The sequence below is a fragment of the Rana temporaria genome, chromosome 10 (assembly GCF_905171775.1).
Source record: "Rana temporaria chromosome 10, aRanTem1.1, whole genome shotgun sequence".
NCBI lineage: Eukaryota > Metazoa > Chordata > Amphibia > Anura > Ranidae > Rana > Rana temporaria.
In genome coordinates, this window is record NC_053498.1 from 72,617,213 (window position 1) to 72,628,859 (window position 11,647).

At 41.3% G+C, this 11,647-nt stretch overlaps 1 protein-coding gene across 1 annotated transcript in view; it reads right to left on the minus strand.

Annotated features, from left to right (window-relative positions):
• IL10RA (interleukin 10 receptor subunit alpha) overlaps positions 1-11,294 on the minus strand; it is a 29,226-nt gene extending 17,932 nt beyond the window's left edge. The window contains exon 1 of the mRNA XM_040325460.1: positions 11,058-11,294. Coding sequence (XP_040181394.1) covers positions 11,058-11,139 — 82 coding nt within the window. The 5' untranslated portion in view covers positions 11,140-11,294. The remainder of the gene's footprint in view (positions 1-11,057) is intronic.
• Positions 11,295-11,647: the final 353 nt, after the last annotated feature.

Sequence of the window (11,647 nt, forward strand, 5' to 3'; positions counted from 1 at the left end):
TTTGTCTAGTATAAAAGAAACATAGTTATGAACAAAAGTAATTGTGGCATTAAATATATATTAAAACATTAAAAAACAATAACTATATACTGAAAAAACGAATGGTGGGCTTTAATAATAATTTCTGAGTACGGTATTTATACTTCAAGGACCAAAGAGCTGATTGTGTCAACATGTGTTAGCATATAACATTGCAGTATATTATGGCCCAGATTCACAGCAGAGATACGACGGAGTATCTCAGATACTCCGTCGTATCTCTCAGAGTATCTATGCGACTGATTCATAGAATCAGTTACGCATAGATAGCCCTAAGATCCGACAGGTGTAATTATTTTACACTGTAGGATCTTAGGATGCAATACCGCGGCCGCCGCTGGGTGGAGTTCGCGTCATATTCCAGCGTCGGGTATGCAAATGAGGTTTTACGGCGATCCACGACGGTTTTTCGCGTTCGGTACGTCGTCGCTAGTCTAGTTTCCCGTCGCAATTTTAGTCGTCGTTTTACCTGCCCTAACTTTACACAGCCCACGTATGTGCTGTATAAAGTATGGCCGTCGTTCCCGCGTTGAAATTGAAAATGTTTTTTTTCTTGCGTAAGACGTCCGGGAATACGAAAGTACGCTACGCACGTCGCCGTTCGAAAAAATTACGTCACTTCACGCAAAGCACGGCGGGAATTTTAAAACGGAGCATGCGCAGTAGGTCCGGCGCGGGAGCACGCCTAATTTAAATGGCACACGCCCCTTTGAATTACGCGGGCTTACGCCGGCGTAAGTTTTCGTGCAAGTGCTTGATGAATCAGGCACTTGCGATGAAAACTTGCTGCGGTGTAACGTATCTACGATACGTTACGCCGCCGCAGTTCTATGTGAATCTGGGCCTGTGTGTAGAAATCTGAACTATTTAGCTTTACTTATACAGTATAAACAAACCAGGGGATGTAACTATACAGATATAAAACAGGCAGCATGAACTGTACAACAGCACTGTGCTATATACCAAACTCTATAAAAATATTTTAATTTTAAGGTTTAATCTGAAGGACTTTTAGCCATTAGGTCAGATTGTCACATACTTTATAGAGGGTTATACCTGTCTCTGGATCTGCTCTTTTTTTTAGATGAAAGCGTTGAATAGATTGTATATGGTTTCATACAAAGTCAAACAAAATTCACCACTGGAATGAAAGTCTGTACTTTGGTGAAAATCTGCTATTGAATATCCATTTATTCATAGAAAAAGATCAAATCTGACCATCTGAGAAGCTTATACATTTCAGACACTTAGGGCCAGATTCACAAAAGAGATACGACGGCGTATCTCCTGATACGCCGTCGTATCTCTGTTTCTATCTATGCGACTGATTCATAGAATCAGTTACGCATAGATATCCATAAGATCCGACAGGTGTAATTGTTTTACACTGTCGGATCTTAGGATGCAGTACCGCGGCCGCCGCTGGGGGGAGTTTGCGTCGTAAACCAGCGTCGGGTATGCAAATTAGGAGTTACGGCGATCCACAAAGTTTTTTTGCGTTCGCTACGTCGCCGCTAGTCTAGTTTCCCGTCGCAAAGTTAGTCGTAGTTTTTGGTGCCCTAACTTTAGTCAGCAAACGAATTGCTGTCTAAAGTATGGCCGTCGTTCCCGCGTCGAAATTTAAAAATGAACGTCGTTTGCGTAAGCCGTCCCGGAATACGGAATTACGCTACGCGCGTCGCCGTTCGAAAAACTGACGTCACGGCGCGCAAAGCACGACGGGAATTGCGCAACTGAGCATGCGCAGTAGGTCCGGCGCGGGAGCGCGCCTAATTTAAATGGCACACGCCCATTTGAATTGGCCCGCCTTGCGCCGGAGGCCGCCGGCGTAGGTTTTCATCGCAAGTGCTTGGTGAATCAGGCAATTGCGATGAAAAATTGCGGCGGTGTAACGTATCTACGATACGTTACGCCGCCGCTCACCTACGTGAATCTGGCCCTTAGGTCTTAACCAATCCAATAAGGCCTAAGTGGCTGAAACAACTAAAGCTTGGTATACATGATGAGATTATCGGACAAATGATCATCCCTTTTTTTTTTGCAAGCTAGTCTCTATATAAAAAATTTAGAGGTTACAAAACTGTATTTGTATTGTATTTCCGGACAAAAACGGTGATGATTAAACAAAAATTGTACCATCTGGTGTTGTAAGAGAAATTTCATGTTTGTGCCTTCAGATAATTTCAGACGAAAGCTGTGTACTAACGACCGATTTATTGTGTGATCGATTAGAAAGTGTTATTTTTCATTCAATTTTCTGATCATGTGTACTAGGCTTAAGCGTTTCAGATGTTTATATTTGAACTTCTTCTACGGATAAATGGATATTCAATAGCAGATTTTTAGTGGTTTCTATTTTAAGGCTTGCAGAGGCTTCAGTCAGAGCACCAGTGTTTTTAGTTGTTCAAGATTGGGTTTAGAGCTAAAAGTTTAGCTAATTGCTCTTTTATCTGCTTGAATATTATTTCATTCCCCCCCCCCCCTAAATAGCTTCCTTTACCTTAGTGCAGTCCTCCTTCACTTACCTCATCCATCCATTTTGCTTTTAAATGTCCTTATTTCTTCTGAGAAATCCTCACTTCCTGTTCTTCTGTCTGTAACTCCACACAGTAATGCAAGGCTTTCTGTCTGGTGTGGAGAAAGCCTCTCGAGGTGGGAGGGGGCGAGCAGGCAAGTCAGGACACTCTCTACTTTGCATATAGAGAAAGGAGCTGTGTGTTAGTGGGCGCCCCCTCAAGAGGTTTTCTCCACACGAGGAAGAAAGCCTCGCATTACTGTGTGTAGTTACAGACAGAAGAACAGGAAGTGAGGATTCCTCAGAAGAAATAAAGACATTTAAAAGCAAAATGGAAGGATGAGGTAAGTGAAGGAGGACTGCACTAAGGTAAAGGAAGCTATTTAGCGAAAAACATTTTATACCTTTAGAACCCCTTTAAGGTTGAGCTTAAGGTTCAGTCATTGGCTGTTCAGGAATTATTTGGTCAATAGCATAAAATCCAAGAGAAGTGCTAAATTTTTATATTCCAACAGACAGACTGCAGGACTCCAGCTTCTACCAGCTTGCTGCCAATATGATATTCGTAATAGACAGTCTGAGTCACAGGAAGTTCTAATGTAAAAAGTCAGAACTTTTTTTATATACAGGGCTAAAAACACAGCCTTGCAGGAAAAGTTGACATGTTTCAGTCCGAAAACAGCCATAGTCATAGCTATCATTTATTTTATTTAGTTATTTGGTCAATGACATCACCATAGGAGACTTCACCTCTTTGTTTACTATTAGCCCCAGGTTTCCTTTAGGTTCAAATGGCTATACAGGCTATGGGAGCCAAATCTTATGAAATGTCAGGCTTCTCACTGTTGTTACAAAAGCTTGAATAGATCTCTAAACCAATGACCTGAATTTTTTTTTTTTATTATAGTTTATTAAAAATCTGAGCCCATAGTAGGAACAATATGGATTGTCAACCTTTAAAGAGCTACCATGGGGGTCATATCATTATGGACTACCGTATTTTCCGGCGTATAAGACGACTTTTTGCATCTAAAATCATGCCCCAAAAGTCGGGGGTCGTCTTATACGCCGGGTACCTGTCTGTCAGACGGCGGCCATCCATTATTCAAAAGCTGCGCCTGCTCCTCAGACTGTTCTGTGATAGGCGGAACACTAATTTTCCCAGCAGAGCCTCTGTTCAGTGTTCCGCCTATCACGGATGTCCTCTCGTCCGAGGCCGAGGCCTGAGGAGGATGCGCGGCTTTTGAATAATGGATGGCCGCCGTCTGACAAACTCTGCAAACAGGAGAAGGTAGGGAGATCGTCGAAGCAGGGAATTTTTAATGGTACAGTGAGGTCGGCAATGGCACAGTGAGGCATGTAATAATTGCACAGTGAGCCATGTAAAAATGGCACAGTGAGGCATGAAATAATTGCACAGTGAGGCATGAAATGATGGCACAGTGAGGCATGTATAATGGCACAGTGAGGAGTCGTCTTATACGGTGAGTATATCCCAAAACCAAAATTTTAGCCGGAAAATTAGGGGGTCGTCTTATACGCCCAGTCGTCTTATACGCCGGCAAATACAGTATATCACAAATACCCTTTTTGAGTCTATATTGATATGACTGGAACAGGTGCATCCAAGCTGCTACCTTCTGTGTAATGCCTGGTGAGCCTCAAGAACACAGCACTCAGAAAACCTCCATGTACAATCCATGCAAAAAAGTGGGAAAGGTTGGCGCTATGAAAGTCAGCTTAAACATAATTGTATTATTGCAGGTGAACAGCAGTCAAAAAAGCCAATGCGTTTTAGCCATCAGGCCTTAATCATGGCAATGATTAAGGCCTGATGTCCAAAACGCGTTGACTTTTTTTACTGCTGTTCACCTGAAATAATAAAATGATGTTTAAGCTGGCTTTCACGGCACCAGCCTTTCCCCCTTTCCTGCATATATTGATATGACCCCTGGAGTACTCCTTTAGTAGATGACCATACAAGGTTGGAGAGGCTCCACTTTGTTCATTATAATAATTTCTTATTTTAAATTAAACAATTTATCAATAACAAACAAATGTGTCATTGCATACATATGCAGGAGTTGATTTACTAAAGTCAAATAGGCTGTTCACTTTGCAAGTCAATTTTAACTATGAAAGGGAGTTTCTAGCCTACCGAATGTGGCAAAAATGTACTTTGCAAAGGTATTTCTAGTTGCACGTGATTGCATACAAAGTGAACAGCCTATTTGCTTTTACTACACCAACCCCATAATCATGGATTTTATCACAGAAAAGGTGATTTGGAGACACTAAGCTAAAATCCAGCCTTGTGCATATATTTATTGGAATGGTAATTTAGTGATGAGCACAAGTAAATCATAAAACTGAAATTAATTTAATAAGTGATATTTTATCATGGTAACTGTTCAGAAAAGTTGTTAATGAACTAATGAAATAAACCACATAGAGATAGTATCAACGAACCTCGCTTCAAACCACAGCCATAAATGGCTTAGGGCTGAAATACAAAAGCATTTTTTAATCAGTTTAGGATCAGTTTGTGTTTTTTATTTATTTCTTTATACAAGTCAATGTGAATGTAAAGCAAATGCAAGAAAAATGCATGGCTAACTCATCTTGAAACTGTGTGTACATTAGCGGTTACAGATCTAGGAAATCCCTGCTGCTAACCACAGCTTTACCATTACATTGTAGAAATTTGAAAAAAAAACAGCATTTAGTAATTATCAATAGCCAAAAGTGTACGTAATTGTTAAATCCACTGTATGTTTTCCATTGCAGGGGTTTCCCTTCACCTCTAATCCTGGGGACACAATGAGAAGCAAGAGCAAACCTCTCCAAACTGAGGGAAAATTGCCTTCTTGGGCAACATCAACAGACTAGGGCCCAGATTCACGTAGGAGAGCGCATCTTTGTGCGGGCGTAGCGTATCCTATTTACATTACGCCTCCGCAACTTTCACAGGCAAGTGCAGTATTCACAAACCAAAGTTGCGGCAGCGTAGCGTAAATAGGCCGGCGTAAGCCCGCCTAATTCAAATGTGGAAGATGTGGGCGTGTGTTATGTAAATTTATTGTGACCCCACGTAAATTACACTTTTTACGAACGGCGCATGCGCCGTTCGTGAAAGTATCCCAGTGCGCATGCTCCAAATTAACCCGCAAAAAGCCAATGCTTTCGACGTGAACGTAAATGACGCCCAGCCCTATTCTCGAACGACTTACGCAAACGACGTAAAACGTGAAAAATTAGACGCTGTTCCGACGTCCATACCTAACATTGGTACGCCTCATCTACGCCTCATAGAGCAGGGGTAACTTTACGCCGGAAAAAGCTGCGACGGCCGGGCGTACATTCGTGAATAGGCGTATCTAGCTGATTTACATATTTATAGGCGTAAATCCGTGTACACGCCCCTAGCGGCCAGCGTAAATATGCAGTTAAGATACGGCGGCGTAGGAGACTTACGCTGGTCGTATCTTATACAAATTCTGACGTATCTGATTCTTTGAATCAGGCGCCAAGATACGACGCCTCAGACTCAGAGATATGACGGCGTATCTGGAGATACGCCGTCGTATCTCCTATGTGAATCTGGGCCTAGATGTGCCCATTGAATTTCTGCCTGGGTGGCAATGGTCACAAATAGAGAAGCTCTCTGAAAGGGCACATCCAATGAAAAAAAAAAACCCTTCCAGTTTAGAAGAAGCAAGAGTGCAACACCAAAGATTTTAGTATCGAGAAACCCAAAGAAATCCACGGTAATACAGCCAACATATTTTGGAGGTTTGTACCGCCCCCCTTTATTAGGGCTTAAAAAATCGTCAGAGAAGAAAAATATAATACTATGAGCAGTTTGAAGGATGCAGGACTGAGTTGTTCCTTTCAAGGCAAGCAGCTGGTTGTGAAAGCTATACAAATTTGGCAGAATCTCTAATGCCGCCTACACACGATCGGTTCATCCGATGAGAACGGACGGATGGACCGTTTTCATCGGTTAACTGATGAAGCTGACTGATGGTCAGTTGTGCCTACACACCATTGGTTAAAAAAACAATCGTGTCAGAACGCGGTGACGTAAAACACAATGACGTGCTGAAAAAAACGAAGTTCAATGCTTCCAAGCATGCGTCGACTTGATTCTGAGCATGCGTGGATTTTTAACCGATGGCTGTGCCCACTAACGATCGTTTTTTTCCCATCGGTTGGGAATCCATCAGTTAAATTTAAAACAAGTTGGCTTTTTTTTAACCGATGGTTATATAACCGATGGCGCTCAAACACGTTTTCATCGGTCCATCAGACCATTCTCATCGGTTTAACCGATCGTGTGTACGCGGCATAACTCTTCCACACTCTATATAAAACGAAAAAATGAAGTTTTGGCTGTAGAACATGTAATTGTAGATTTCATCTTACCACTAAGTAAAATGCATTTTTCCCCAAGGAGTAGAATATTCAAATGGCGTGTACATCTCTAAGAATATATACAGTAATAAAATCTCTAAATAATATTAGGGCACTGCCAATGTACCAAAATATCTGAAAAAATTTGCATGAATCTTTTATTTGGAATGTAGCACCCCACAACGCACAATTGTGTTACTATGTTGTGTGCTGTAACGCATGTGTATTCCCTTTGTGCGTTGGGGTACCATTGAAAACGAATTGCACCTCAACGTTATAAAGCATGTAACATGTGTTACTATCTGCATATTATGTCCAGACTACAGTAGGAATGGGCCTGAATGGGCCGGCCACGTAGTAAAACAGGCATGCTTCATTTTTGCAAAGTGTGCGTTGGGTACCACTGAAAAATCATGGCACTGCAATAAAGAATGGGCCCTATGATTTCTTCACACAACACTTTGATGAGCTAGTACATTCAATAAGAAAGCAGCGGAAATTGCAAGAGAACGTTTGCATATATAAAAAGGAAACACTTGTCTTTTACAAGAAGCATATCGCCAGTTCATTGGAAACAGGAAATCTTCCAAAGCAATGTTCTGAAGAACAAATACTCCACAAAAATTTCAGAAATAGAAAAAGATCTAATGAGATTGCAGAAATGTTTTAAAAGATATTTTGTTAAATAGAACCAGTAAATACATCTTTAGGATTATAAAGCTAGGTTACTGGATCTTTAATAATTTAGCATATTACCCAAAATAATATATATAGAAAACTATGTACAGAACTTATTAGAAAGTATTTTTTTTGTACTCCTTTCATTTTATATTTTGGGCTAGGGCAATATTTTTACCAGTTTTTCTCAAACAACCTGAACATCTGGTCTGTTGGCAGTAGTAGATATACAGTATTCTATAGTGTAATCTTAATTATAGCTGCCATCTGCTTTTTAATTTTGTGTACATAAAACTTACATTTAAAAAAAAGATATTACTGTGTAGAACAGCATTAAAGTGGTAAGAATTTAATGAATAAAAATACTGCAGTAAAAAATAAATGTTTTTTTGTTTACAAAGTGCTTTATTGAGAATTTTTTTTTAAAAAGGCGAGGAGTGGAGATGTCCCAGTATGAGATGCGTACCTGCACGGGAGATGAAATAGAAGCCTGACCACCCATCCATCTCTTCTTGGGGAATAGGGGGTCCTTTTTTTGGGGGGGGGGGGGGGAATTGGGGGGGGAGGAAGGAAAAGGGGAAGGAGGACTAGAGAAGCCCTTGATAGATATCTTTGACTTTAAGGCCACGTACACACAGTCGGACAAAACCCGATGAGAATGGACCGAGGTTCATCGGTCCAAACCGACAGTGTGTATAGCCCATCGGTCTGTTGTCCTTCGGTCCAAAATTTTAAAACATGCTTTAAAAATCGAACCGATGGACCGCTGACCGATCGGGCCAAACCGATGGTTAGTACACAAAAGCATCGGTTCAAAACCCACGCATTCTCAGAATCAAGTCGACGCATGCTTGGAAGCATTGAACTTTGTTTTTTTTTTAAGCACGTCGTGTGTTTTACGTCACCGCGTTCTGACCCGATCGGTTTTTGAACTGATGGTGTGTACACACATCAGACCACTTCAGAGGTGGACCGATGAAAACGGTCCGTCGGACCATTCTCATCGGATGAACCGGTTGTGTGTACAGGGCCTTAGATTAAGGTAAAGGTTGAAAGAGAAATAAATGTAAATATAGGTGAACATATATTGTAAAATAAGATAGAGCACTATGTTAATCTAAGGGCAATTATAATAGGGGAAGATAGGTGTGTATATATATATATATATATATATATATATATATATATATCCAGATGAATTGTGAGAGCCGGTTCACACTGGGGCGACTCGTCAGGCGACTCAGCGCCTGACAAGTCACGTGCCATACTATTCAATAGAACCAAGTCGCTCCGACTTCAATAGAACGCAAGTCGCTCCGACTTAGAAAAAGGTTCTTGTACGACTTTGGGGGCGACTCGGGGTGACTTGCATTGACTTCAATACAGAAGTTATTTTGCAAGTCGCCTCTGAAGTCATCTTCAGGACGCTTGCCAAATCGCCCCCGAACTTGTGCCGCCCCAGTGTGAACCGGCTCTGAATATGAATATGTATTTTTTTTTTCATTCTGTTTTGTTTCCTGGATAATTCCCCTTTTTTTTGGATATAAAATAAAAGATATCAATTTGAAAAAAAAACAAAAAAACAGTGCAATCCAGGCATATACGACAGATTGAATGCGAAATTTCAAGAATATCAATGACAAATAAAACAAAATGTCAAGGAACAAGATTAAAAAGGTATTGCCAGTTACACCTATAACATAAAATTGCAAAGTATATGGCAAAGACAAAAAAAGTCCATAGGTCCTCTTATAGGCAATAAAATTAAAAAATAGCAGTACTAAGTACTCAAGAGAGAAGGATGAAGAGATTAGTGAAAATCTTTTTTTTTCTTTGTTCTCCTGATAGCAGCACAGAAATAGTTAAATAGGAAGAATCTATAAGTTCCTTTCTCAGCCTATACTGAGTTGTTCTTTCTCAGCCTATTCTGGGGAAGTGAGAGGAGATACTCAACGTCACAAACAGTACATGGGACTTTCCATTTTGTTCTATGTTGAAATTTACATTTGTAATTTACATAACTATCAACAGTTGACAGTCACTGACTGATGGGAGATAATATAAAGCAATATATAATACATACCTATGAGAAGCATATAGTGAAATACAGAATAAAAAAAGTAAACACCTAACATCCCCCCCCATAATTTTGGCCTTTTTGGATGCCAACTTTGAGTTGGTGTTAATTACTGTTATCTGCAAAATGGAGTAAATTTATTTTTCATTTGTTGCAGCCATAAGGACACATTGTAAAGGTGACACAAATAAGAATTCCATGAACCAGAATAAGAACACCTGGAGCGGTTAATGAAACTGTCGCAATGTTTTTATTAATTTGACGCAAAGCATTTCAAAGTGACCATACCACCAGAAATGTATTGGTAATGCTTTATTGAATTCCCCCAATATACCCATATTTACCTGAGTGTAAAATGTTAGTGATAAGGAACTTGTGCTTCTAGTTGACAGTAGGTTACCCTGTAAATGTAGCTTTAGTTATGTTGCTAATTCTAAATTTATTTAACAATTCGGCTCGGTTCACACTGCCTCCACCTAAAATTTGCGTGACCCTCAGTATGACTTTGCCAGGCGACTTCCGTGAGACTTAGTTTCGCCTTGAAGCGACTTTGAAGCAACTTTAACCGCTTGTCGACCAGCCACCGTCATTATACGGCGGCAGGTTGCACGATCCCGTGAACCTCCGTAGCTGTATGTCAGTCCCTTTAAGTAGGATAGCAGGCGCGCGCGGTGCCGGGGGGTGATGCTTGTGGCCGGCAGTCGCAATGACCACCGGCCACGAGCGATCTCGGGCACGAGACACAGAACAGGGACGCGTGTGTGTAAACACACACACGTTCCAGTTCTGTGAGGAGGGAGAGATCGTGAGTTCCTATGAGCCCCATAATCTCCAATTGCCCGGGGGCCTCATAATCTCCTATTGCCCGAGGGCCCCATAATCTCCTATTGCACGAGGGCCCCATAATCTCCTATTGCCTGAGGGCCCCATAATCTCCAATTGCCCAGGGGCCTCATAATCTCCTATTGCCCGAGGGCCCCATAATCTCCTATTGCCCGAGGGCCCCATAATCTCCAATTGCCCGGGGGCCCCATAATCTCCTATTGCCCGAGGGCCCCATAATCTCCAATTGCCCGGGGGCCTCATAATCTTCTATTGCCCGAGGGCCCCATGAGTTGTTAGTCCACCCCTAATATAGTGTATATATTGATATAGCCAGTGAGCCATTAGTTCCTTTTGGAGGTTGGCTTGGCCTCCACTGAAATGATAGGTGTACAGTAAACTTGCCCCTTCACTTTTATTTTATTTAAATGTTTAAAAAATATGTTTCTATGTGTGCGTATGTGTATACAAGAAGACATATAAAACATGTTTACAGATACTTCTTTAACTTACCTTTGGTGAATATTCCTAGATGAACAAGGAGGACAATTTGTAATGGCGCACAGCCCAGTATAGAGAGACCCAGCTTTGCCATAGAGCTCCGTTATCATTGCTCTGTCTTACACTGCAAATAATTCAAACTAAGTTTATCAGGTTATGAACTTCCTCATTACTTTCCCCGCCTGGAGGAGGAGATGGCGTTATCTCCCACACAAGGAAATTACAGGGGATATTCTGCAGACACTCCACTGAAACCTGTTGCGAGACTGACTGCTGAAACTAATAACGAAACATATTATACTGTACTGTACATAGAAGGAGGAACCTTCATTTACTTTCTTTTCTCTTTTTTTTCCCTCTTCGTTGATCTATAGCCAGTGGTGGCTGGTGGTGCAAATAAACTGAAAAATACTGAAAAAATAACCCATCAATTGCAGCCACCCACTGTACCCATCAAACCCAGCCACTGTGCCCATCAAATGCTGCCACTGTGCCATCAAATGCTGCCACTGTGCCCATCAAATGCTGCCACTGTGCTATCAAATGCAGCCACTGTGTCCATCAAATGCTGTCACTGTGTCCATCAAATGCTGCCACTGTGT